The sequence below is a fragment of the Hypomesus transpacificus genome, chromosome 23 (assembly GCF_021917145.1).
Source record: "Hypomesus transpacificus isolate Combined female chromosome 23, fHypTra1, whole genome shotgun sequence".
NCBI classification, from domain to species: domain Eukaryota; kingdom Metazoa; phylum Chordata; class Actinopteri; order Osmeriformes; family Osmeridae; genus Hypomesus; species Hypomesus transpacificus.
The window spans coordinates 1,826,284-1,853,067 of NC_061082.1; the positions used below are offsets into that span (position 1 = coordinate 1,826,284).

Below are 26,784 nucleotides of genomic sequence, written 5' to 3' on the forward strand. Positions count from 1 at the left end.
GTGTCCCTGAGGAGCTAAACTCAAAACACTCTCATTGCCTGCAAAGAGCTGACACAAAGACCTGACTGAACTGTTGTCTTGAACCTGGAATTGGATATCTTGTTTAATTGAACTAAAGTACCAAGCACATATAATATTCACAGTCCTGTGACAATATCCTGAAGTACTGAGCAACAATGATGTTCTCATAGTTCAATCTGACTCAAAAGAGAAATACACTTTGATTTGTTATTGATGTCATAATTGTCTTTCATCATCGATCATTTCGTGAATCATCCTTTTATCAGGCTAGTCACAATGAGTTATCGACCACGTCGGAACAACTTTGCCGACTAAAAAAAAAAAAGGCAAACCTTAAGCACACACTGAGAAATTGAATTCCGAGGTGTGTTTGTGTGAAATCTTCAAGGCCTGCAGCACACATGTGCAGGCCGGTGTTTGACCATGATTATGCTGTTTTATAGAGAAGTAGAGAAATCCAAAACAACAATCTCTGCAAATAGTTTGACGCAAATCAATCCTTTTGTATAAAAGAGAATTCAAGAGAGAAACTCAAAACTCTTCTGATCTCCTATATTTAACAGGACTACTTCTCATGTGAAAAACACAATAGTATCCCAGGGAATTATTTTCAACAGAATTCAGTTTAACAATATTAATAACTCATTATAGCCAAATGTCAATTTGATGTGATATTCTTACGTTTAAGATAAATAGTTTTGTCTATTCTTTGTTTGTTATAGATACAAATGTAATCAAAAGCTCATTAGAACATCACCCCAAGCCTCATCAGAACGAGTGAGGTAACAACAGTGTGAAGGTGCTTCTGTAACTAACAAGGTATTGTCAGGCCTTTCAGAAAGCCCTTGAGTGTTTCTCCTTACAATACAATAAAAAGAAACACAGCTTTTTCAAGTGTTTCTTTCACAGTCACTCTTGACCTTCTGCCTGTGTGCAGTGCGGAAACTGACGCCATGAGATTCGTTTTTGTGAATTTATTTTCAGGTAAAATATAAATCCACTTGATATGCAAAGTTTGACAAACCAAAACTTTAGTCTGATGCTCAAGAGCAAAAGACCTGCAATCTTACATTTTTTATGACGGCTTGATTTTACATAATAAATATCATACCTTTTGACCTGTAACAATTTTCAGATGTGCGAGACTCAAACTGATTAACAAAGCATCATGCATTTGTGCTCACATTTGTCTTTGCTAGATATTAGCTGTGCTATATGTGTGCTGTCATATCTAAAAGGTTTAAATGGTCACCTTCCATAGACATCTCTACAATACCTGTCAGCATGGAAACGAGAGATTTGTCTGCACAACTGTTCATTCAGGTGAAGTTCTGAAGAAGTCACGCTTCACAAGGTGAAAAGGTTTAGCCTCTGGCTGCCATTTTCAATTTTCAAGAATGCATTTGTGGAGAACCTGATCTGACATCTCATTTGGTCTCTGTGTCGGGTTGTGTCTGCTGGGTGTGTGCTGAAGTCATCACCACTGACATGGACAGGACCTCTACAGTTTAGTTCTGCAATTTGTTTTCGGTGGAATTGCCTTGGTGTGGAAAGCTAATTGCTTCAGGATGGACTGTTGTCAGGATGCTTCATGGCAAGTTGACCATTGTGGCATTTCATAATTTGTCCTGACATAATTCTAAAGGTACCGTACATATAATTCCTTATTCAAATGACATTATGAATCTAAATTAAATCAGATACCATGTAATGTTAGTGTATGTGTAGTATAAGAGTTGACATTAAGAGTTTAAAAGAGATTTGTGATGGTGTTGTCATTCTGATCTCATATGAAAGCCTGTTTTCATATTAAACAAAAGCCTGTTTAGAATCGTGACACATTTACAGTATGTTAAAGTTCCATAGCTCACTAGCCTAGACCTTGCAAATGAAAAGGGAAATGGTCATATTGTCAGAACAACACATTGTATGAATTCTCAACACTCGTGTTTCTTATTATTGTAGAGAGACCGTGGACTAGCCATATGACAAGTGACAACAACAAAGGACACCAGTGATGCCCTGAAGGCACCAGACTCTCTCCGATCTTAGACGGCTGTTAAGAGCATTATCCGAGGAAAGATGCATGTCTGTCTGATGTTTGGGGCTGGGGGCTAGCTGGATGTGGCCTTGTTCACAGATGCTTACATTTGGATGGAACTTGACAGTTCATAATCCATGACAAAATGGGATTCCTCCCCGGTTTCCAAGCAACTGCTGGTGATATTTTGCCCAGAGGTGAAACTGTTTCTTTGCCCAGTCATATATCCAGCTCTCAGCTCCTTGACAGAGATTGCAAATCCAAAGGAGCCATTTCAAATATAGCACCAGGGGGTTGCCAGTGCACAATAATTAATTGCAGTAACCTTTATAGAGAGCAATGGGGGTTTTGTAAAGTATTTTATGCATTAATGCCATTTGAAGTCAGGACAAAACATTTAATATATATTGCTTAAATCCCAAGAACTGTGTAGAAAAGCTCAAAATCTCCATGAAAGTGGAGTGTGGAATGTTTAAAAGCTGCTCCAGGGGTCCTGTATGAAGAAAGGGGAGGTTTTCACATCTTAACAACCAGACGTTGAGGTAATGACTCAAGAGGTTGTGACACATAATATTACTGATTGTGTCAATTTAAACACGCTTAGATGACTAGAATAGACTGAATCTGATCCCGTTGCATCTCACGTCACCTCGTCTCATCCACCTCCTTCAAAACTTTGACCAAACGGCAGGGTTGCATCCCCCAGGGGCGAGGAGGAGAGGAGAGGCCGAGTCATTCGTCATCAGACACACCATCTAGACAACCCTCACTGCATCGCTGATCTTGAGACGCTCCTTCATAATGGCTTCATCTCTTCTTCTCATTATGGGGCGATGGAGTCGGCCGAGAACTGAGATGAGGCTAAAGAGCGAGGCTAATAGTCAGCTGGAGCCTGATCAGAGGCGTTATGGAGACGAGATGTGGGTCTGGGATTGAAAAAGCTCCTCATCTGAGTCATTGGGGATTAGCCCCCTTGGGACCCACTCAGACTAGAGAGGGCGGAGGATAAGGCTTGTTGTCAAAACCCCAAAGCTTATCAGGTTTGTAGAGACAAGGAATCTGTAGTGAGGATCAGGGTGATTAAGGGAAATGTCACATCAGATATAAGACAATTAAAAGTTTGAACCGTAAAAAAACTAGAATTTAACTTCAATAAGGTGACATTCAAAAGCAATCCGCAGAATAAATATAATATCTGTACCTACATGTATGTTTCCTAAAAGTCCCTCACTGTTTGCCTAATAGTAATGAGGTGCATGTATCACCAGAGAAACAGATCTATTGTGATACTACCGTATGAAATGCCATTCCACACAATGGTGAATTAGGAGTTATCAGACCGTGGGAAAATTGGGTCAGAGGAAATTCCATGTGAGAGTGAGTTTTTTTCCTCCCTTCTCCAGACGACCTCTCAGTCTGGAGCACATTCCTACAATCTGAGCAACGATGCAGACTCCTGTCTTCTGAGTCAGCACACTTTCACCTTACACACACACACACACACACACTCACACACATACGAGGATCACAAGATGATTAGGAGCACAGTATAAAGGGCTTTCGGACACATTACTTCCTAGCCTAAGGTACTTGAGACCTTTGTTGAGAATTAAAAAAACATTCATGACTGCAGACCTTCTCACAGGATCATCTCCCTCTTCCACTCAGGGAGATCAATAATGTGAATAACATGTTTAAACTGTAGCACATTAACCATTGTATAAGCTTACCTCCTACATAAATCCATATGAACAATCTTCAGTATAAGCTAAATAAAATCACAAACAAACATATTGACATTTGAAGTCGGTTTTAATATCAGTGTTCTCCCTTTTACGGAACACATTTGAAGACCAATCCCATTTCTAGTGTTTACGCATCCAATAATGACAGAGTAAATATTGTTACAGTGGGTCAGCTACAATTTGGTGTTGACACACTGGTATGGGTCTGGCATGTGGGATTGGTTAAACAGTTTATAGGTGTCAATGCATCATAAGTGTGCCAGATGACTTGAAAACAAACAACAGAGTCAACGACGACGTCCTTCTCCTCTGTAGTGGTTACCAAGACATCAAATCAGAAAACACACTGCATGTTGAGCATTCTTAAATGGGGTTTACCGCTAGAGAGTCTTCCAGTGATGAATGCAGTACAAGATTTTCAATTTCGTTTTTTCTGAACTTTTAGGGTTCTAATTCTGTGCTTTCAGGTTTATCTTACTGTAATGCATCTCAATACTTAAACGCTCCATTTCCCTCTGGGATTTCCGGAAACAAATAGCTAAGAACAGTGCTCAAATCTCACACATGGTAAATACAAGATTTTTAACATCTTCTACAATCCATGTTTCTTGTCTCCCTTTCAGTAAGACTTCCAGTCAGGTACAGGCTCCCTAAACTGAACAGACAGATGGAGTTCCTGCCAAAAGTCCAACTCGTAATGTGCTGCAGATGTGAATATTTCATGACAGTGAGATGAAATGTGCCAGATTAAGGTGTAGGAGGAGCAGATAGGATGCGAGGCTAAGTTTGCCACAACTCATCAGGTCACAAAATACCTGGATAAAGCCACAAAGTTAGAAAGAGAGAGGGCGAGAGAAAAAGAGAAGGGAAAAAGAGACAGAGAGTAGAGAAGGGAAAGGGAGTTAGGGAGAGAGACAGAGAGAGAGAGAGAGAGAGAGAGAGGGGGGGGGGGGGAGAAAAGGCGAGATGAGGCTAAGTGCAGATATAAGACATTAAGAAAGGTAGAACTGCATGCTTTCTTACCATTGATGGGGCTCAACAATCATCTCAAAAGAGTTGTCTCCATAAAATATGGGACTGATATAGCAGTTTGTTGTCAGGACATCTTCTCTCCTCATGGTAGTTTAAGGGCAGTGGTCTGGGCTCTGTGTATAATTTAATTGGGCAACGATGGCTATTCACAGCAGTATCATAAATCAAATAGTTCATATATGAATTCGTTTTTGAGTACATTTGATATACGTTCCTGGAAAAATTAAAACCCTAGGCATGAAATGTCTCGACTCAGTTCGAGAAAATGTCCATGAATTGAAAAAGAACTAATGTTATCAGCCCGGAAGTGCGTGGGATAAGTAACGCCAGCCACAGTCTTTAAAAAAAAGTTGACGTGAAGTTTTCATTACAACTTGACATGGCCCTCGACCGCAGGCACAGCATGGCTTTCAAGGATCAATTGTGGATTGTGTGCATTGTTTTCATTTCATGTGTCGATTTAATAACCTGCCAAAGGGATTCTTCAAAAGGTAAGAGAAGTACATCTGTTTTTGTGAGGTACGAGTTAAAGTCTGGTGCACTAATTCTAAAGTCGCAGCATCATAATGTACTTGCTTTACTGTAAAGCTCGTGCGTAATTTATGTTTCGCCAAAAACATGATAAATTGAACACTGCACATGAAAATAATCTTTACATATTTATGACTTCAGTTTCATTTTTATACAGTTTGATATATCAATTTGTATAGTTTTTTTAAATGGGATTTTTCATTACCAACAACGCAGTGTTTATATTATATTAACGTTGATTGTTGAACAATAGATCGCTCCAATCCATTTGACGATGTGAAACTGAACATACAACAGAACGATTTTATAATGGACAGAATTTTGGGGAGAATGAATGTTAAACTTTAGGGGGAGATCACATTTAAAGTAGAAACCTGAAGTTTATGTCCCAGACATTTCTTTCTTACCATATCCTGGTTTGGATATATAAGGTAGCCCACAGTCTATGATATAGAAGTGAGTATAGTCTAGGCATAGTTGTACTGCAGGGAGAAAATAAAAACCTAGGCTTCCAGTGCCACAGTCTTTAGCACAACTGAATCACTGGGAATACTCAGCCAAGAAGCCACGTTCTCACAAAGGTGAACTGTGACAGAATTAAGATATTGTGTAGGAAGTCTGTATACACAGGTCACCTTTCCGAGAAACCACATTTCTTGTGGTGAACTTCTGCCTGTTACTGTCGGTCACTGTTCAGTGCTTCGCTAGATGAGACATCGTAGTGAAGTCTGGGCCAAAGTCCAGGCACTTCTCAGTGCTCCTCCTGGGCTGAATGAGTTTATTGCTGTAGAATTCTGAGGTGGTACAAGAGTGAATGCCAGGGAGAAAACCACAGGAAAACACAGCGATGTCTAGACTTGTTATTGACAATGACTGAGCCCAGGTCTGTGTGCTGAATAATCTCTGTTCAGCAGAGGAACTCCCTATGAGGGGAAATGGGCTTCAGCTTTCTATAGTACCACGTAATCTACCATGAAATCTAATTATTTTGAGTTTGTTGGAAGTGACAGTTTGGGACAGTCCCCACAGACGAAGTTAAACCGTATATCCCGACACTATGTACGCAGTCCACGTCAGGGAAAGCACTACTACAGTCTGGGACAGCACTACTACAGTCAGGGATAACACTACTACAGTCTGGGACAGCACTACTACAGTCAGGGATAACACTACTACAGTCTGGGACAGCACTACTACAGTCAGGGATAACACTACTACAGTCTGGGACAGCACTACTACAGTCAGGGATAACACTACTACAGTCTGGGACAGCACTACTACAGTCAGGGATAACACTACTACAGTCTGGGACAGCACTACTACAGTCTGGGACAGCACTACTACAGTCTGGGACAGCACTACTACAGTCAGGGATAACACTACTACAGTCTGGGACAGCACTACTACAGTCAGGGATAACACTACTACAGTCAGGGATAACACTACTACAGTCTGGGACAGCACTACTACAGTCAGGGATAACACTACTACAGTCTGGGACAGCACTACTACAGTCAGGGATAACACTACTACAGTCAGGGACAGCACTACTACAGTCAGGGATAGCACTACTACAGTCAGGGACAGCACTACTACAGTAGTCTGGGATAGCACTACTACAGTCAGGGACAGCACTACTACAGTCAGGGATAACACTACTACAGTCTGGGACAGCACTACTACAGTCAGGGATAACACTACTACAGTCTGGGACAGCACTACTACAGTCAGGAATAACACTACTACAGTCTGGGACAGCACTACTACAGTCAGGGATAACACTACTACAGTCTGGGACAGCACTACTACAGTCAGGGATAACACTACTACAGTCTGGGACAGCACTACTACAGTCAGGGATAACACTACTACAGTCTGGGACAGCACTACTACAGTCAGGGATAGCACTACTACAGTCAGGGATAACACTACTACAGTCAGGGACAGCACTACTACAGTCAGGGATAGCACTACTACAGTCAGGGACAGCACTACTACAGTAGTCTGGGATAGCACTACTACAGTCAGGGACAGCACTACTACAGTCAGGGACAGCACTACTACAGTCAGGGACAGCACTACTACAGTAGTCTGGGATAGCACTACTACAGTCAGGGACAGCACTACTACAGTCAGGGACAGCACTACTACAGTCTTGGACAGCACTACTAATGTCAGGGACAGCACTACTGCAGTACAGTCACTTCTACTAGTATGAATAGTCTTGTTTGTGATCAGTGATCTGACACATGCTCCCCAGCACACCAGGTATACAGCGTCCTCAAGATCAGCAGCTCATATTGCCTCTCATTATCTGCTCATATCCAGGCTGTTAACATCTTAATAGCTAAGACTGGTGACCTTAGATTATTTACCTAAAAAGAGTAAGTATCAGAGTTGGTTTACAGTATGAATTGCAAATCATTTAGGTGTTTTACGGGCAATTGCTTTGCCTGTTAAAAATGAAACCTCAGTATCGTTTGTGAAATAAATGGGCACTCCAAGGCCAGTCTAATGGTCCAGTGAAGGGGAAAAGTATAAACAGTCTCATTAATTTCCAGGAAAATTTAATTAGTAGTTTGATATGGCCCTTTACACCAAAACCTCAGGCCATACACAAAAAGGAATGATTATTTTAATTAGAATTCTTGAGAAGGAATTTGACTTTAATAAACTGATTCTGTTTCGACCAGACAGTTTTAATCCTGTTGTGAGTCGGCTGAAAAGCTGGGTCATTGAGATTCAACATGACATCAGACTGGTGTCTCCTGGGTAGGATCAGTTGATGTGAGTTTTCAAAGCTTTGCCAAAGTTCAAGCATCATGTTTTTTAATAAGACAGTGTCCACTCCAATCAGCTCAAAGTCATGTCTTGGTGGGTTCCTGGCTGTGAGGCTTGCAGCACTAACTGTTCACTGCGATCGATACTGTGTCTTAGCGTGCCATTGTTCTGGTCCTCACGGCCGGGGTGCAGCAGCTTATCCACCCCGTGTATCAGACGCACGATCAGCTCAATCACACACTTCAGCTGTAGTACACTTTTTAGATTAAGATATTGTTTAGTAAATAGATGGGTGTTGGTAACAGTACATTGAAAAAAAGATAGTTTGTGCTTTGGCGGTAAGAATGCCATGTCAACTAGACTCATGAATAGCCTACAATTTCAGACTGAGATTTTCAACTGCTTTTCTTGTACTTTTAGACAACAATTACGGCACAAATGTGAATTCTTCCAGACATGCCTTGTAAATGACTTTGATTACAACTCTGTACATCCCACTGCTGAAAAGTGAAAAAACACCTGACCAGCGGTGGTTGACACAGGAGCGAGATGACTAATGTACCGACTGGAGCTTCACACAGGTTAATCCCTGCGTCCAGGCCACTGTCACCTGGAAAAATGGGTGTTCTTTCAACTGTCCCCTTTCTAGATGTGGTGAGGGGATACACACTCCTAACTTATTCTCTTCACCTTCCAGATGAATACCCCATGACACACGCATACACACACAGATCAACAAGTTGTTTTCTGCTTTTGTATTCAAACTCGAATTGAAAGGTTTGTGGATTTGAATCGATTTCCTTGTCCTTGGCCTTTCATATTCACAGTTACAGTTGAGTGGCAGTTAATTTGTGTTTAATTGCACCAAAGAGTAAAAGGGACTGTTGCCACAATGTTGAATTGAAATGAAAATGTTTAGTGACACGACGGTCAACAACTTGGCTGCAGGGTCAGGGACTGGGAAGGAGGTAGTTATTGTTGTCATTTTAGATTGATGTGTTGATGCTGGCTTGGGTTTGGATTGTGTGAAACGGGATGGCAAACGAGGCACAATCTACAAAAATGAACACATGAGTAACACATGCCAGCGCATTTAGCACAATACCCTGCAACGGCAACCATGAACCCAACTGTCCAGTCCATATGTGCCATTCCTTCAATAGATGAGTCATAAAAGACGTGCCTTTTCAAGATAAGATGATAGTGGTGTTTGTAGGCGGGGTGGTTATGGTCTAACTTCCTCTGTCTCATCCAGAACAGTAAAGGATTGGAGGAGGGAACATTCTAGTAGGAGAAAAGCATGTCAGGAAATCATGTTCTTTACATGATAATACATCCATGCAAGATATACGTTTTAGTCTGTTGGTCAGTTCTTATGTTTTCAAGAAAATGTCACATCTTTCAGGATGTAGATAAGGAGTGCTGGTCGATGGTATGTTACACTCTGAATTCCACTAGAATGTTTTGCTGGAAATGTACAGTAATACGTTCCGGATATTCTGTGCAACATTATCCTAACCACCACAGTCAATGGTTCAGTATTTACTGGAGCAGTTTGTGCTTAACCATGTGAAAATGAATTGAACAGTGTACTGACTAGTACACGTGGAATGCCATTGCAATACTGATTTATATAAAGCAACACATTTGTCAAATGTATTTAAAGGTATACATTTTCTGTTTCTAATGCAATTAATGCAATTAATGCAATCATTGTGATGTTTTATAAACTGGCATCATTTTACAGTGGAAAGTGTGTTCCTTGTGGATTGGTATACTAGATACTACATTTTCCCAGATGATTTCTCCCTGAGTCTCCCCACAGGTGAACAAGTCAGAGCTTGACAGAAATAAAGAGACCCAAACCAGGTCAATAGCAATACCTCAATTCACTGGCAGGATTGTGAGATCGGTTGAGACACATGCCTTTTCAATATTGGAGATAAAATCCACCTGACTTTCTGCCAAGCTCCGATTATCCGCATGAGATAAAAGATCAGGACTCACACAAGGAAGAAAACGGCAGAGAGAAAAAATCACAAGATGTTGTGCAATTGTGTGTTTTGCTCTCACTGGATTGTTGAGAGGACATAGCGTTCAGAAGGTGTGGAAAAGACAGATGGTTGTTTCTGAGTCGGAGCTTGCTCAAGCTCACGCTCCAACAAAAAGAGGGAGAAAAGACGGAGAGATTAGCCGTTTCCACTGTGTGGTGCCCTCATTTCATCAACAGAACTGAGGCAGTGCTTGAGTTTAGAGTAAAAATGTACCATCTACTGAAAGGACTGTAAGAGTATTACATTGGAACAAAGAATTAAAGAAACATGTTCAGTTTGTGAGAGTATCGTCGTCTGAGCATTCCTCTGGCCTTGGTCTTCTGTTTGTTAGAACTATCCTCTCATCCTCTTCTTTCCCCTTCCTGTCATGCTCAGTGCCCTATAATGGCAATGGAAGCCTGGGTTAGGAGGTCTCTCGCTCACAGTAGGTTAGGAGGTCTCTCACTCACAGTAGGTTAGCAGGTCTCTCGCTCACAGTAGGTTAGGAGGTCTCTCGCTCACAGTAGGTTAGCAGGTCTCTCGCTCACAGTAGGTTAGGAGGTCTCTCGCTCACAGTAGGTTAGGAGGTCTCTCACTCACAGTAGGTTAGGAGGTCTCTCGCTCACAGTAGGTTAGGAGGTTTCTCGCTCACAGTAGGTTAGGAGGTCTCTCACTCACAGTAGGTTAGGAGGTCTCTCACTCACAGTAGGTTAGGAGGTCTCTCACTCACAGTAGGTTAGGAGGTCTCTCGCTCACAGTAGGTTAGGAGGTCTCTCACTCACAGTAGGTTAGGAGGTCTCTCGCTCACAGTAGGTTAGGAGGTTTCTCGCTCACAGTAGGTTAGGAGGTCTCTCACTCACAGTAGGTTAGGAGGTCTCTCACTCACAGTAGGTTAGGAGGTCTCTCGCTCACAGTAGGTTAGGAGGTCTCTCGCTCACAGTAGGTTAGCAGGTCTCTCGCTCACAGTAGGTTAGGAGGTCTCTCGCTCACAGTAGGTTAGGAGGTCTCTCGCTCACAGTAGGTTAGGAGGTCTCTCACTCACAGTAGGTTAGGAGGTCTCTCGCTCACAGTAGGTTAGGAGGAAGTTATTGAGTAGGTGACACAGAAGCTCCTCTCCAGCAATTTTGTGTCATCCGTGTGCTGTCAAAAATCAAGACAGACAATTATGGAGATAGAGACATTATCTTTAAGATTAGTCTATGCTTCCATGACATGAATCTACCTTTCAACACAGAACAATTACAGTAAAGAAGGCTGTGTAACCTCTGAAGTCTGTTTACAGGGTGAAACCCCGCTCTGTTGTCATATTGAATTTTGCTAATCTCCTCTGTGGGACTTCAGGAACAGTAATTGACAGCATGATGGAGCACAAACGCACAGCTGGTGACTGGATCTTACAGTAGGCATCTTTAAGTGTATGTTTAGTGTGCATGTGTGTGTGTTTGTGAGAGAGAGAAGGGTTGGCAAGTAGGTAAGATACATGCAGGATCATGAACACCATATGGGAACAGCATGTTGTGATGTTGAGGCAACACCTGATCCTGCTGGACCTCCATAGCTCCTGCCCCCCAGTTCTCTGAATCTCTCTCACATCTACAATGTTTAGACACACGTGTTTCTAAGCAACTGGGACAGTCCCACCTAGGTTTGTAATGGACTTGCCCTGCCACGATAAGAGTGTTCCCTTTTATCTCATTTGTTTTGTTTGAACTATAACCTGCATTGCAGGCAAAGGAGTCCATATTGATCTTCTCATTTCATCAAGAGCGCATCTATAGTGTGGATTGGAGCAGGCGTGACATTTACACAGACTCCTGATGGAGCCTCACCCCACAACTATCTATATTCCTATCTTCCATTGATCCTACAGTATAATTACAATCACTTGGAGAAGACACTTGGAAAGCGAAAAACATTTAAGCATGTATTTACCCCCTCAGTGTCTCGTTGTATTTAGGACCAGCGACTGCTTAGTGGCCTTGAGAGTCCCCTGTCTCGGTGATAAATGACAGAACCCTTGTATGGAGTTTTTACTGAGTTTTTCTGATGTAGTTTATGGCTTTATAGTGTGTTTTGTTCCATACTGTTCACAATAACAACAGAAACCCAAAGAATCAAATCTCCACTGTTGGCCACTCCTAATGTGAGTGTACCTTAAGGAAGGAGAATCAGGAACCGGCCAAATTCTATGATTTGTAATTATTTAATAATGGTTGTACATGTTAAACTGTACATGTTAAAAGTCAGACTCTCATAGCTCATAATATACTATGTTTTTGTGTGGACACAGTCATGAACAGACATGAATCATTCAAACGAAATGCTCCCAGGAGATTCACCGTGTTGTTGAACTTGGCAACGGTAGGAGCTTTTCCCAAACGCGAGCACTATCAGGTCACTGCACTGTGAGGCTGCTGCTCAAGGGCTTTGAGGAGCATGTTGGGATGCATGATGCCTAACAATGTCCTCCTGTCTAGAGGACAGAACATCATATTTGACATGGTAACTGCAAAGTCTGCATGATTGTTATAGTTGTCAGTGTAGTTATCACCCAAAATTGTGAAAACATAATGAATATGTAACTAACAAGTAATCTGTAGCTGTCCTGTGTATTGTATCTAGTTGATTACATGAGGCATTGTACATACAAGATGAACAACGTTAAGCTTGTTTCTCAGACTGGGGCCATTTGTCAAGCAGGTCATTGGACGAGATGTCTAATCATACTGCAGTAATGACATTCTGTTGGTGGACTACGACTCCCATATCCTCCATTAGTGTGTTCTTCTTAACAAAGTGCATTGATTTTCCATGTGGGAGACGGTTAAAGCCAGGATAATTCCCCTCAATGTGATTCACTGGTTTTCACCGTCAACCCTGCCATGAATTACTCACTTGGCTTGTGTGTGTGGGGCTTGTGTGTGGGGCTTGTGTGTGTGTGTGTTGTGTGTGTGTGTGTGTGTGGGGGGGGGGTTGTGAAGATGGCAGATGGTGTGTTGCTGCTTTCACCCTGCAGCCCTGCACACCTTATGGCAGACTGATGTCCACATCAACTGTTGCCATGTGCTTCATCAGGACGAAGGCAGCTTTCTTCCCATTAAAGGGCCAGCTACTAATAGTTCTCACACAAGTATGTTTGATAAACCTGGACGGAGAGAAACAATGCAAGGAAACGGTTGTAATCTGCCCAGAGCTGGTGTTAAACGATAGCAGCAGATGTCTTGTAGGAATGTGGAAACTGAAGAGCAGACCTGCCCTGCTGAAGCAGAATGCTGGGTCATCAAACTCACCACTGTACTGCAACTGTGTGAGGGGTGGAAGTTACAAAAAGTCATTGATGAAAATGTATATTATGAAAATGCATGTGAATGCCTCTTCAATTCACATGCATCTATAACTTTATTCATTTTTATCAAGTAATTTTTTGTTATTTCCATTCTTGTCACAACATAGGAAAAGCACTTGAAAATCGGAGATGTTTTCAACATCAGCCCGTGTGAGATATCTAATAGGAAGGGGGCAGGATTACTGGGTTCGATGAAGCTTGGACAGGACAAACTGTCAGACCCCCATGGGGGGGGGGGGGGGGGGGGGGGGGTCGACGGCAGCACTGTTATCCTGTCACACTGCTGGTTTGTTATCGGAGGAAACTGGGAGGAGAAAAGCAGGTTTAGGCTCATCTGGGATATCAGTAGGCCACAAATAAATTGGACCAGTCATGGGGAGTTGGGGGTGGGGGGATGGGAGGGAGGGAGTTGAGGAGTGCAGGTTTCAGAGACTGGGTGGGAGAGTCCGTCCCCTCTGATGTTCCCCAGACAGCACAGATTACCAGGAAGATCTTGGAGAAGGAAGCAGGGGCAACAAACAGCAGAGAGAGGAAGTTTGATTTATTACTTGCCAAAGCCCTGAGAGGGAAGAGTGAAAGCTTCAGAGGTCAGGGTGAAGACAGACCAGCAAGAATACTGAGTCAGGCACGACCCAAACTAATGAGTCTGCGAGAGTTATCGAGTGAAGCAGCAACAATTAGTGCATCTGTTATTGCATCCCTCCATGTCTGACCACTGTCTGCTCACTGATAAAAAATGCATGAACCCCATTCCACACATTTAGATAATTAGGCAGGGCTGTGGTTACACTTCCAGGAAGTAGGACAAAACTAGAGAAAAAAAACGCTGCAGAGAAAACACAGATAGCATCACGAGATGCCCTCATAAGATATACAGATCATTTCCATTATTTCTGGATCAGTCTGGGATACTAAATGCTGTTGGAGTAAACAGATGGAGAGGTAAATATTCGTATGTGGTCCATTTCTGTGCACCAAGAGATTTGATTGAGCTTTTCAGCTCTCTGTGACAGTTAATTTGTATTTAGCCACATCTATCAACAACTCATCAGTGTGGTCTAATCAGTTGCGACTAACGGACAACAGTATTTTCTGTGTGACAACAAAGCCTCGTCTGTCAAACCCCTTTGATCCGGCATGAGAAGAGTTTCAGGAGGCACTTGAGATAACCTTTGATCTCCTAATGCAACGCGCTGTTCCCATCAAGTCCAGTTTGAATGGTCGTCTACTTGGATTTCTGAGGACATCATTAGTCTGTGGTTCTTGTCTCTCCAGACTGTAACCCGCATGCTGTCACTTCATTCCTTCCTCTCCTCCCTGTGTGTCGAGCTACTAGCTACATGTTGAACAGTGTGTGATTTCACTCTCTTGGAGACAAGAGGAACCAGACAGTATCACACTTAATGGAAGAGCAGGAAAACAAAATGTGGATCATCACCAAACTCTGTGCTCATGTTCTAATGTTTTCCTTCATCTCACTACCTCTCTTCCTCCATGCCAGCTAATATATACGTGGGAACCAAGCCCATGCAAGCCCGTATCTGTTAGCCTGAAAGGTTGACATCATAAGAACCACACAAGTCAAGTTGGAGCATGGCCCTTTTCACTTGGCTGTGAGTCAGAGTCAGGCCTTTGTCCACTGTCTTCGAGGCTCTGCTGTGATTAACTCTGCCAGGTTTTACACCGTATTTACACAGCCAGAAATGAGGTGCCCTTTGCTTCAGTGTCTCAAGGAAGATCCACACCTTTACTGACCGTATCCTTTGACAATGATCAAAATGTTATCTTCTAACGTACAGTCATGCTCAATTAACTGTGGGCTCAGGAGTTGCCAACAAATGATTTAACTTCACCGATTGATAACCTCCCCAGGCTGGGAATGATTCACTGTGTTAACTATGATGACTCATTTGGACAAAGAACACACCTAACGAGGTGCTGCATGCAGCAGAACAGCTGTCAGGGGACATGTTGACACCTAAAATGTGTCACCAGTCTTTTCCAGGCAAAGCAGAGCATGGTACATATTTTGGGGTTAAAGCTTCAAAATGCTGATCCATCGGTTGGCGTCAACCAAGTTTGTGTTGATTCATTGTGGTTTTCGTGTGCAGAAATAGATGGCACTCATTTATATGCAGAGCATAAGTAGTATTTTAGCCTACTTTTATGCTGATGTGATGAAGATTTTCTTTTAGAGGGGGTGTTTACATTGGAAATGGGGCTGGTGTTGTTCTCTCATTCAATATCTATTTGTACACGTGTCCATTACATTTTTATTTGACATAAAGACGGGAATATTTAAAGTTGTTGACCCAAGTTTTGTGCAATCAACATCATTGAGAGAGGGAAAGAGTTACAGTTGAGCAACTGTGCTGTGAGGTTATCCTCCAAGTTGTTGCTCTGTAATGAGGGTGGGTATGGTTTTGGGGACAAGGATTTCAGTTTTCTACCAGAGGAAATATTTTCATTAAGATCTGTTTGTTCAAGCCCCCTGGAAATCCTTTGATCTCCTGAATTCAGTTGGAGACTGTGTTGTTGTCTTTGGAACATTTGTTTTTGGAAGATTCCTATTGGTCTGAATGTTGGATGTACGTGTTTGCGGAACACATTAGTTATTATTCTTCTTCTTGGCCTGTGTAGAGAGGGGAAATCAATACTAACATCCTGTATTTGTCCTGCTCTCATTATCCTTGTCCTAACTTGTTAAAAAACCATCAATCATTAAAACTCTTCTTTTTCAAATCAAATCAGTTGCTGGAGCAAATGGCAGGTTTCTTTTGTGCCTTCTCTTTCCCCAAACATTCCTGGTGTGAAGGGTGTGATTGCCTTTTCGGTGGGGTTCTCTATGAGATGGAGAGGACAAACATGCCAGTATTGTCCTCTGTAGTTTGTTCAGAGAGGCAGAAGCACAGACGTGTTTCCACACTGAGGGTCTAGCACGACAGGACCATGTGGAGTGGCATAATATCCCCTCCTGAAATGCTGAAGATTTCTCCGCTTATCTGCCCGGGCTAAGGAATCTAAATAAAAATATCAGGGGCCACGCTCTGAAAATATTGAATCTCTCCAGTGAAAGCAAAGCAGACGCGCGGATGTTCAGGAGTGTTTTATTAGTGTTCCCTCTCTGGTCAGGAGTGGGAGGAGGGCCCACGGGAGAGGAAACAGAAACAATGTCATCAATGCTGGTGTGGAGGCAGTGGTCGTTAGGGGGATCTGAAGGGGCAGGGCAGGGGCAGAACAGTGGGGAGGGGGCAGAACAGTGGGGAGGGGGCAGGAGAAGGGCAGAGTTGTGGCAGGATGGTGGGGTGACTTGGTGCCAATTTGTAACTGTGGGCAGTTTATTACAATAACGTCATGTTCCTGCAGCAGTCAGTGGACACATGTTGATCCTTTAGTTACCAGTCTGAACCCAGTTTACTTGATGATGATTCAACTTTGCTATATATTATCACAAAACTGAATTTGTGTTAGATAAAACCCTGTCACGTTGGATGATTGGAAGTTGGAAATGCCAACACATCGTGAGGGTAATTGGCGTAACTAGCTTGACAGGGATTGGATGCCATGTCTTTCTCTAAGCCAATAAACACCAGGATGTTGAAGGTTAACCAAGGCTCCTCTAGGAAAGGAGAGAGGAGGTGCTGTCACTGACCAGGTCTGCTCAGGTCTCCTCTGACAGAGGAGACATCATCCTCAAGGGGCTCGAAAGGAACTACTGTCACACAGTGGGCGTGCGACAATCAAACTGCCTTGGACACAGCAGGAGAGAGACGGCTCAGCCCCAGTGGGATATGGTGACATCATATCTTGACAGGAGGTTTTGTTGAAGTAAGATCAATGCCCGTGGCGTGGTCTCTTAACAGACTCTTTACCACTCAAGTACATCATTGGACAGCAGTATGTGCAGTGTGAGTGTCAGCACACCTACAAACACGACCTTGTTAGTCATGATGAAGGATCAGACATTATATATGCCCGTTTCTTGTCTCTAAGCAGGCTGGGGTTTTTTTACTATATAGTATGTGTATAGCTTTAAGTTATTTATGCAACATATTGTATCATAGTGGTATGTAGTGTGTGCATAAACAGCATTGAGTGTCTACATGAAATTGGTTTCATTCTTGCCGTTTTATACATTTGCTGATCCATTTTCTCTAACACCAATTGCTTGGCCTTGAACAACAGTTATTGAAACTTTGTTAATCAAAAGCCCAAATGACATCCTTTGGATTGTTGTTGAGGAGATTCCAGCCAGACTGCAATAGCAAGCTGTTAGTACAGCCCTCTGGGCCTATTGAAAGCATGGAGTTCTAAACCATTAAGATTGTGGGTAGAAATACCAGAAAGCTGTTTTCACCTTCCCAAAGCCCCAGGTTAGAGCTTAGCCCTGACCTAAATTGTCCAAAAACTGTTTTGATGAGGACTGTGAACAGAATGCTAACTCTGGCTATCTCCCCCCAGCGGAAGGCTCACAACCCGAGCTCTTCATCTTCAGCGAGGTGTGCGCCTTCAAGAAGGACGAAGGACCCTGCAAGGCAAGAAAGGACCGGTTTTACTTCGACATCGACATAGGGCGCTGTGAGTCATTCGATTACGGGGGCTGCAAAGGCAACGCAAACAACTTTGAGAGCCTGGAGGCGTGCGAGGAAACATGCTACGTGTCAGGTTAGCCTGCCCCAGCCTCTGCTGCGTCACCTCTGTAGGTCAAAATACCAAACTGCTCCTCTCTTGTCTGGTGACCTTCTGTGCTCTTCTCCTAACACAAGGAGCTTCTACAGCTACACAGCAGGAATAGGGTTGAAAAGATTTTCTTTTTTAACAATGAATGTTCCCTGTTGCACGGATGCCTGATCGTATAGTTTCTACGTCCAGCATTTTCAAACAAACACTCCCATGTTTTTTATTGCAACTGATAAGGTGCAATCTGTGAGCCAATACATTACAAAGAAATGACCTAATCTGCCCAAATGAGTTGGATTGAATGAATGGTTGTAGGGAGTTGCCAGTATACGAGCATCGGCCCAGATAGTTTAATGAGCTGTTGCCTTGGAGGGAGTGCTGGTATTGTTCTTGGTTGAGTTCACGGTGAAAATCCCTTTCAACTTATTCATGGTTTCATAGTTTCATAGTGCTTTCAATGACATTGGGTGGAACTGGATGACAAATTACACAACAGGGGCAATTTTATTGGCTTCTGTTCAACAGGCAAATATATTATTATTTTTGTGTGAGGGAGACATGGTCCCCAACCATGTAGAGACAGAAATGACATGCCGTCATGTAAATAAGATAAATAACATAAGGCCATTTAGTTTGTTTAATAAAAGAGCAAGCTATAGACCTGTTTTATAGGAAAGGTAACCTTAAATGACTTATTTTGTGATCTGGCGCTATATATAAAAAAACACAAAATGAACTTGACCTTCCGGGGGGCGGGCGTTGGGGGGGCGCGGTGCCCCCCTAATATAATGGTAGGGGAAACACTGCAGGATAAAGAAACCCAATGAGAAGGTGCACTGAAGTATGCCACAAGAACAAATACATCAGTTTCCTACTACCACATTTGTTGGGAGCCAAAAAATAATAGATTTTTATAATTGTTCTGATATTTGTGTCTGTTTAGGCTTCTACCATAGGAGATGTAGTGGCATGCCATAGTTCCTTGAATAAAAAATAAATGGTGTAACCTTCAATATTTGAAGGAACATGTTCTACTCCTTCAGTACAAAACAAGTCCCCGGATATTACCAACAAGAAAACAGATATGTTTCTATTGTGTTACGATGACATATTGGGTCAAAGGAAACTCTCTCTGTCGGTGTGGAGTAATCTCTGCCATCATACGCCTCATTGTGTGCCAAACGACACAATATGCATTATTCAGCTGGACGACAAGAATCATGGGTGTATTCCCATCCTGCGGCATGAGGCTTTAATCGAAAGATCCATCATGATGAGGTAGCTCCGTTTGTATTATTATTCACAGTCTTGAGTTAATCTGCTCCTCGAAAAAAGGACTTGACAAAACACACAAGCTCAGGTGATCCTTTAGAACGTCTCACAGGACATCATTGTCCTCACCACTCTTAAAACTAAAAGATACCAGGAATAGAAATCTACCATATCCGGTTTTGAAAAACAGTTTGTGAAGAAACAAAAATGATAATTATTAGTTTCTGTAAATAGCATTTAAAGAAACATTCTGTCCGCATTCTTAAAAAGAATCCTAGAATTGCCCGGGGGGAAATAAGCTGCCTGACTCAGCAAAGCCTGGGCATCACGCGACGCGTTAGGGTTTTGAGAAGGCCTCGTCACCACTGGCGGTTCAGGTCATTGTGTCAGAGAGGTCCCCTGCCCTGTGTGGCCTGCTGAGAGAGCACAAGCAGAACCCATTACAACAGACAGGAAGACTGCAGAGTACAGTTACCCTCCCAGCCCTCTGCCTCCCTCCCTTTCCTGCTGTCTTCAGCTCGCTGAGAATAAGGAACTAGGACTGATCTGACAAAGGGAACAATATGCCAACGCTGGTGCTCCGTTCTGCACAATGAGGAGTCTGGATGACGAAGGTTGAGGGATTGGGGGAGAGGATGTGTGGGAAGTCATCTTGGCACGAAACCCTAAGACTGTGGATCTGAGATTCATTTGTCCCTTTGCTGTCGGCATCGAGCGTTTAGAAGTCTAATCACAGTGTCCGCCCGACATTTAAGTCTCATCACAGCTTAACCCACCAGCAGTGAAAGACACTTAACCTTTTTTGACATAGCTGTGTAAATCCTGCAAATGGCTGCCCACTGTTCACATGTTGGTGCAGACTGTGAGGTCTTCCTGACAGGAAACCTGTGTAATAAAAGAGATTAAGAGTGCAGAATGTCTATGAGTGTTGGAGAGGCATGCTAGACTTCAGTTTTCAGGCCTGTAAGACCAATTTAAATGTATTTTATAAGAATGGAAAGCGTTGTTAATCCAGTAACATTGACGCCAAACTGGAGAGATGGAAAATGAAGGTCTCCATCTAGTGGCCAACTGCAAAGTAGCACTTGTTGGTGGAAATGTAAAAGACTGGTGATGCACTAGGTATGTGTAGGACGTTCTGTTGGTAATTTGGACTGGTATTAAATCATCAACACTCTCCCTGAGGAACTGACAAAAAATGTTAGTTGGCAAGCAGCCATATCCTTGTGAGACAAAGGGATACGCACCCCTCCCACGCCGTCATTGACAAAGTGGTCAGTAATTCACCCTCAAAAAACTGCTTCTTCCACCTCCAAACCAGTTACTACCCTATGTATATGACAAATCTAAAACTAAAAATCTAAAATTAAACTAACAATGCAAATAAACTCTCCTATGAGTCCACATATACACATGCTTGATTCTGATGCTTTTAAAAAGTCATTGTTCTTCAAGGCCAGAGGTGTCTCCCAAAAAGACTGACCTGAGGCTTGACTGACATTTTAATCAACAACATTCATATATACAGTTGGTATGAAAGTATGAAGAGGTACAACATGGGGGGCACGGTCTCTGCTGTATGGCCTGGACAGACTCCAGGGTCTGGAGCAGGGCGATACGTCCTGTAGATGAGAAGACATTGAATCAATCGCCGAGCTGGTTCAAAGTGTGTGTGTGGCTTTGGCCCAAGTCCCATAGCTCACAAGAAGTCACTGAGGCCTGGAAGTGAAACTGTAATTAATCACCATGGGATGTTTTAATCAGTAAGTTAATGAAATAATTTTAGCGGTCATTGATAGGGAGTCTGGTGGCTGTGATATGTGAACAGCTGCAGTCAAAGACTCCAAACTGGGGACTACAACATGCTGCTTTCTTACAGTATCTGATACCCAGACTCAACCGGGATGGATAAAACACTAAATTATAGAAACCACATAACACGATGGACTGATCTCTGATGTAAAATGTTAACCCAGTTTATGATTAGCATTCATGCCATGGGAGTATTTATGAGCTGAAGTACACGCAAAGCTGACTCGTTCATCTAATAGCAAACAATCTGCTGTGACTTCAGTGATATTCTGGACGTGCTGGGTTCTCTCAGTTGGGCTGTCTGGCTCTCTCTCACACACACACACACGCACACACACACACACACAATCCCCATCTCTCTCTATCACTCCACATCACATAGCTCTCCCACCTCTCCTTCATGTCGCAATTCCTGGTGGTTTTTCGTTTCCATCTACATGTCAGTGCCTCCATGTCATTGACCATCTGTTTATTAGTCCTCGTGTTAGCTCAGCATGTCTCCATCTCCGCCCTGCTCCAGCCCCCCTTCCTCTGCTCCCTCCCTGTTCGCCTCTACACACCCACTGGGCTTAGTCAGCACATTTTGATCTACGTTAAGTCGCAGGATACCAAGGTTTTCAGTTTGATTGACATCCATTCTTAACGCTGCTCCACCACCCACTCAAGCACCCCAACTGACTTCCTTTATGACATTCACATCCTTTTATTGACTTTTTAAGTTCCTTGATATTATAAGAACATTTAAACATTCTCGTTTTCGATTTTCATTTAGAATTTGCTATGCCCATATAACCCGTATAACCTACCTCCAGCCAGTCCCAGGGGCTGGGAGGTAGGATGACGCCAGACAGGGTGTAAAAGCTGTTTTTCTCTCCTTGTCTCCCTCCTCCTCTCCGTGTGTCTGCAGCTGACAAGAGCCCGTGTCACCTGGAGGAGGCCCCTGGTCCCTGCCGAGGACTCGTGACACGCTTCTTATTTGACAGCCAGAGCCAGGAGTGCCGGCAGTTCTTCTACGGAGGATGTTTCGGCAACGCCAACAACTTCAGGAGCTTGAAAGAGTGTCAGGCAAGATGCCAGGACCCTGGTGAGGAAACAACCGTCATGAGAAACCACACGGCACACAGCCCGCTAGTCAAAGAAGTGCCAGTTAAATATTTCATGCGGAGTAATAAAGTTTTTATTTGATCAGTCAAGTTCTAAATTTAGAGAACACTGCATGTTACGCTGAAGTACTTCCTGGTTTTAAATCATTATGTTAATGATTTCATATGTCTGAAAAGTTTGTTTTGGGCTTTTAATTGGCCTGATATCTTTGAAGCCCCAAATATTAATTGAATTGCTGGACTGCAAATAAGAGATAACTCATTTTAAAACTGTGACAAATTCAATATAAGTTAGAAATAGCTTGTTGATGGATTTTTGCCAGCCATAAAATTACGTTCTACTTTAATCTTGAATTAAAATCTTTTTTTAAGCAACAGGCATTATTTTTGACATAGGCTCAACTTGAAAGTCATTTAAATGAGTTTGTTATAAAGTAATGGGGTTGCTCTACTGTGACCGATAACAGGCAAATCTACTAGATTGAAATCTAAACAGACAAGGAGTGTCAGACAGAATTGAAAACCCCAAAGTAATTATTCTGTCATTCTTTATTAGTAATCCTAACTCTCACCTTCTGTCCTAAAGATATGTTTTAAAGACAGATTTATTTATCTGCAGCTTCATATTTTATCATATATTAGATTGGACTAGATTCAATGTATACACTAGCACAGAGCCAATGAAACACAGGTGGCATCAAACCAGAAACTCAAATAGGAACATTTTAGTGAAAATAGTGATACAGATTAAATCGTTTCTAGTACAGATTAAATAGTGCAAAACAGTGTTGAATTTGAGTGCATGGTTCAGCAGGTGGACAGCTGTGGAAAATTTATATTTTCCTGTTGGGACCACACCGTTTCTAAGTGACCCCAAAATATCCTTCATATCCATAACCTGACCTCCTGCTTTGTTGTTAGGAAACACCAGTGATGCCACCAAAGTTCATGACCCCACCAGCAAGCCTGGTGTGCAGCCGCTCAGAGTGACCGGTGAGATCAGATACTCACAGACACTCATCCTCACAGGCGCTCATCCTCAGAGATATTATCTCATTGTAATCCACGCTGAAACACACATCTACAGAAGTCATGGCGTGTTATCCTACACTTCCATCTGAAGACAGGAATGAACTCTGTGCAAGTTTGTTTGACGAGGTAGCGTGTATTTTCCTGCCATGCACCAGAGAGCAGATTGGGCCTGATTGACAGGGCAAGTAAGGTGTGGATACAAGGCTCTGGGGGTGATCAAGCACACACTCAGAGTGTGAGAGTTAATCTGCTGTCAGATTCTCCACCTCAGGGCAGGAGGCCTGAAAGGGTTGAAAGAGGCTGGAGGCGCTGGAGGCAGGAGGGTCTAGAGGCTGGAGGCAGGAGGGTTTAGAGGCTGGAGGCGCTGGAGGCAGGAGGGTCTAGAGGCGGGAGGGGCTAGAGGCAGGAGGTGCTAGAGTCAAGAGGGGCTAGAGGCAGGAGGTGCTAGAGGCAGAAGGTGCTCGAGGCAGGAGGTGCTCGAGGCAGGAGGGGCTAGCGGCGGGAGAGTCTAGAGGCGGGAGGGGCTAGAGGCGGGAGGGGCTAGAGGCGGGAGGGGCTAGAGGCAGGAGGGGCTTGAGGCAGGAGGGGCTAGAGGCAGGAGGGGCTAGAGGAAGGAGGGGCTAGAGGCAGGAGGGGCTCGAGACAGGAGGGGCTGGAGGCAGGAGGGCTGGGAGGTGCCGGAGGCAGGAGGGCTGGGAGGTGCTGGAGGCAGAAGGGCTGGGAGGTACTGGAGGCAGGAGGGTATAGAGGCAGGAGGTGCTAGAGGCAGGAGGGCTGGGAGGTGCTGGAGGCAGGAGGGCTGGGAGGGGCTGGAGGAAGTGCTGCACAAGGAGAACTTCAAGCACCTTTGTCAGTCTTTTGGAGTTGGGTTCAGGGTTTGTGTTAGAACCCAAACTAATTAAATGTAATTCTATTTTAAGTAGATGATGTAGTTATTTTCCTCACATCTGAAGTGTACTTCCCCTTTAGTGTCACTGATGGTGCTGTGGCTGAACTAACTTCCATTCAGGGACATCACTTTTTATGAACAAATCACACAAGTGTATTCAGATGTCATTCCTAACCAATTTAGACAAATATGCATTTAGAAGATTAGCATAATTATGAGTTAAGTCACACAGAACATGATTCCTACCACTGAGTATAATTCTGTATTATTGTTATCAATTCAGATTTCGTATCAGTCGTCTGTCAATATGGTTTAAATAAATATTGAATCTCTTTCCAGGTGAATCTTCTCTAAGTGAAGCACAAACCTTGCCAAGCAGTCACCAAGTCCTCGGTAAGAACCAATTGTTTACACACAGCATGGAACTGGCTGCAACTATAACTTTGTGGAAATTTTTTTCTACAATATTTTTTTAATCATGAAAATTATTTTTCACACGCATGCGCACACACGCGCACACACACGACAACGTTTTCTAGTTTTTTCTAAACTTATTTTGTGTAAAGAACCTTCTCACACAATTCATGTTTTTGAAAAAAGGTTTTGAAAATAAAAAGTTTCCACAGGTTTTAACATTTTTGAAAAAACATTTACATTTTCAAAGGTTTAAAAAACATTATTTGTTTACAGTTTACACACGACAAAGTTAAATGTTTTTTCCCCCAACCAAACACTGGTGAATAAAAGATGTGGCGATGAGAAGCAGTAGTCGATTGACCAGTTTGACCAAGCAATTAAGTTATTTCATGTTCATACAAATATATTGGCGAGATTGAAAATGTACCTGTAGCAATATTTGTGACTGACCCATCCTCGGATGACTGTGACTCCCAGACTTCAGCCCTCCGGACGTGTGCCTGCCTTATGTAGACAGGGGCTCCTGTGACGGGCTGCAGAAGAGGTTTTTCTACAACCCCAAGACCAGTAGGTGTCACATGTTCCGCTACAGCGGCTGTGGGGGCAACAAGAACAACTTTGTCCTGAAGAGGCACTGTGTGAGGACCTGCATGAATATGAAGGGAGTGAAGGGTGAGTTTCAGGTGGATGTTTACCGCGTTAGGGGGAGGTAGGCTTCACTTTGTCACAACGTTATGCCTTATGGCCATCCATAGCTTTCTTTGACTGCTGAAAGGTCCATTTACAAAGCCATCTGACTAGTGATTTCAAAGTATTTACAACGTGATGTTTATGAACTATGAAGATTGTGATCATGTATTTTTGTTAAGTTTCATGCTGTAGTAGTCAGGTGGATGGTTTTGTGATGTTCCGCTGTGATTGACAACATGAACTGAAAAGGCTCCATGTCCTTTCAGAGAGCACGAGGACCATTCGCATCAGGAAGAAAAACTCCAACCTCCTGTTCAGGTCCGTCTGAACTCAGGACTTCCTTTTAAATCATACACTACTTAAAGTCCACTTCTATTTATGTTGAATATCTCACTGTTGTACAGTATCTGGTCATGCAACAGTGTAAACTTGCTTAAAAGTAATACACATATAAATACTGTGTTGTTTAACACAGCATGCTTAATCAAATAAGTTTCACTGTATGAGAATCATTTTGTTTAATACTATTGCCAAATATATGATATAATCTTTGTTAGCATTAGCAATAGGCTGGACTGTATGCTACTCTGTGTCATACCTTTTCTTATCAAGGTGAAGTTTTAGACATGCAGATTTACAGACGTTGTTGCAAGGTTACATTTTGTCTTATGAGGCTAAATGAATAGCCTACCATGTATTTATAATAGTGTAGTTGTCTCTTACATTCAACTGTATTTTAATTTGTATCAGTTGCTATTAGTGGAAACTACCGACTCTCTCTCTTGCACCCACATACACAAACAGAACACGGGAGGGCAGTATTGTACTGGAGTCGTTCGCATTGAGACGTTGTGATTAGATGGATTATACAGACATAAAAAACATTAATTAGAATAAATGTAACTTTAAACAGGCTCAAAGTTTCTATGATAAGGAATTTAAGTCATTGGACTTTTCTGAATCTATGAATTTTTTGGGTCTTTTATTCCATCTCATGAAACAAGGACCGAACATGTTGCCATTAAATTTGTATTCGATGTTTGGGAAATGGGGAATGTGGGTCGAGAATTGTAAAAGGATAGGAAAAACTACATAGACAATTGAAAATCATGTTCTATGCTGGGGTTTGATTAATTGAAAATGTAAGAAATTGGAAATGCATTTTGCCGGCAATTTTGTAGAGTATGACGGACATTTTGTATGACACCATACTCATCCATATTCCAAATGATAAAGTAGCCTGTCAATGGGTATCTTTTGTACATTTACAGTAGGCTACAGATTCACGCTGCTATAATCTCTCTGTATTCTTAATTAAAAAAATAATATGCAAAAACGTGGTTTAAGTTATTTAATTCT

At 42.7% G+C, this 26,784-nt stretch overlaps 1 protein-coding gene across 2 annotated transcripts; it reads left to right on the top strand.

Moving 5' to 3' along the window:
* Positions 1–5,174: 5,174 nt before the first annotated feature.
* tfpia (tissue factor pathway inhibitor a) lies at positions 5,175–26,761 on the top strand. 2 transcript variants are annotated; one of them, XM_047047641.1, is made up of 7 exons: positions 5,175–5,330; positions 17,992–18,108; positions 22,202–22,378; positions 23,319–23,390; positions 24,658–24,711; positions 25,213–25,407; positions 25,692–26,761. In XM_047047641.1, the coding sequence occupies exons 1-7, from the start codon at positions 5,219–5,221 to the stop codon at positions 25,751–25,753; spliced, it is 789 nt and encodes a 262-aa protein (XP_046903597.1). In that variant the 5' UTR covers positions 5,175–5,218; the 3' UTR covers positions 25,754–26,761. The 2 variants fall into 2 exon arrangements, with proteins under 2 accessions (XP_046903597.1, XP_046903596.1); XM_047047640.1 differs by having other exon boundaries at positions 5,178–5,330; positions 17,992–18,195.
* Positions 26,762–26,784: the final 23 nt, after the last annotated feature.

Excerpts from the sequence above, each read along its gene's own strand:
- tfpia (XM_047047640.1), top strand. The coding sequence starts at position 5,219 with ATGGCCCTCGACCGCAGGCACAGCATGGCTTTCAAGGATCAATTGTGG. Across the intron at positions 22,379-23,318 it reads GGCAAGATGCCAGGACCCTG|GAAACACCAGTGATGCCACC; the intron begins GTGAGGAAACAA and ends CTTTGTTGTTAG. Across the intron at positions 25,408-25,691 it reads GAATATGAAGGGAGTGAAGG|AGAGCACGAGGACCATTCGC; the intron begins GTGAGTTTCAGG and ends ATGTCCTTTCAG.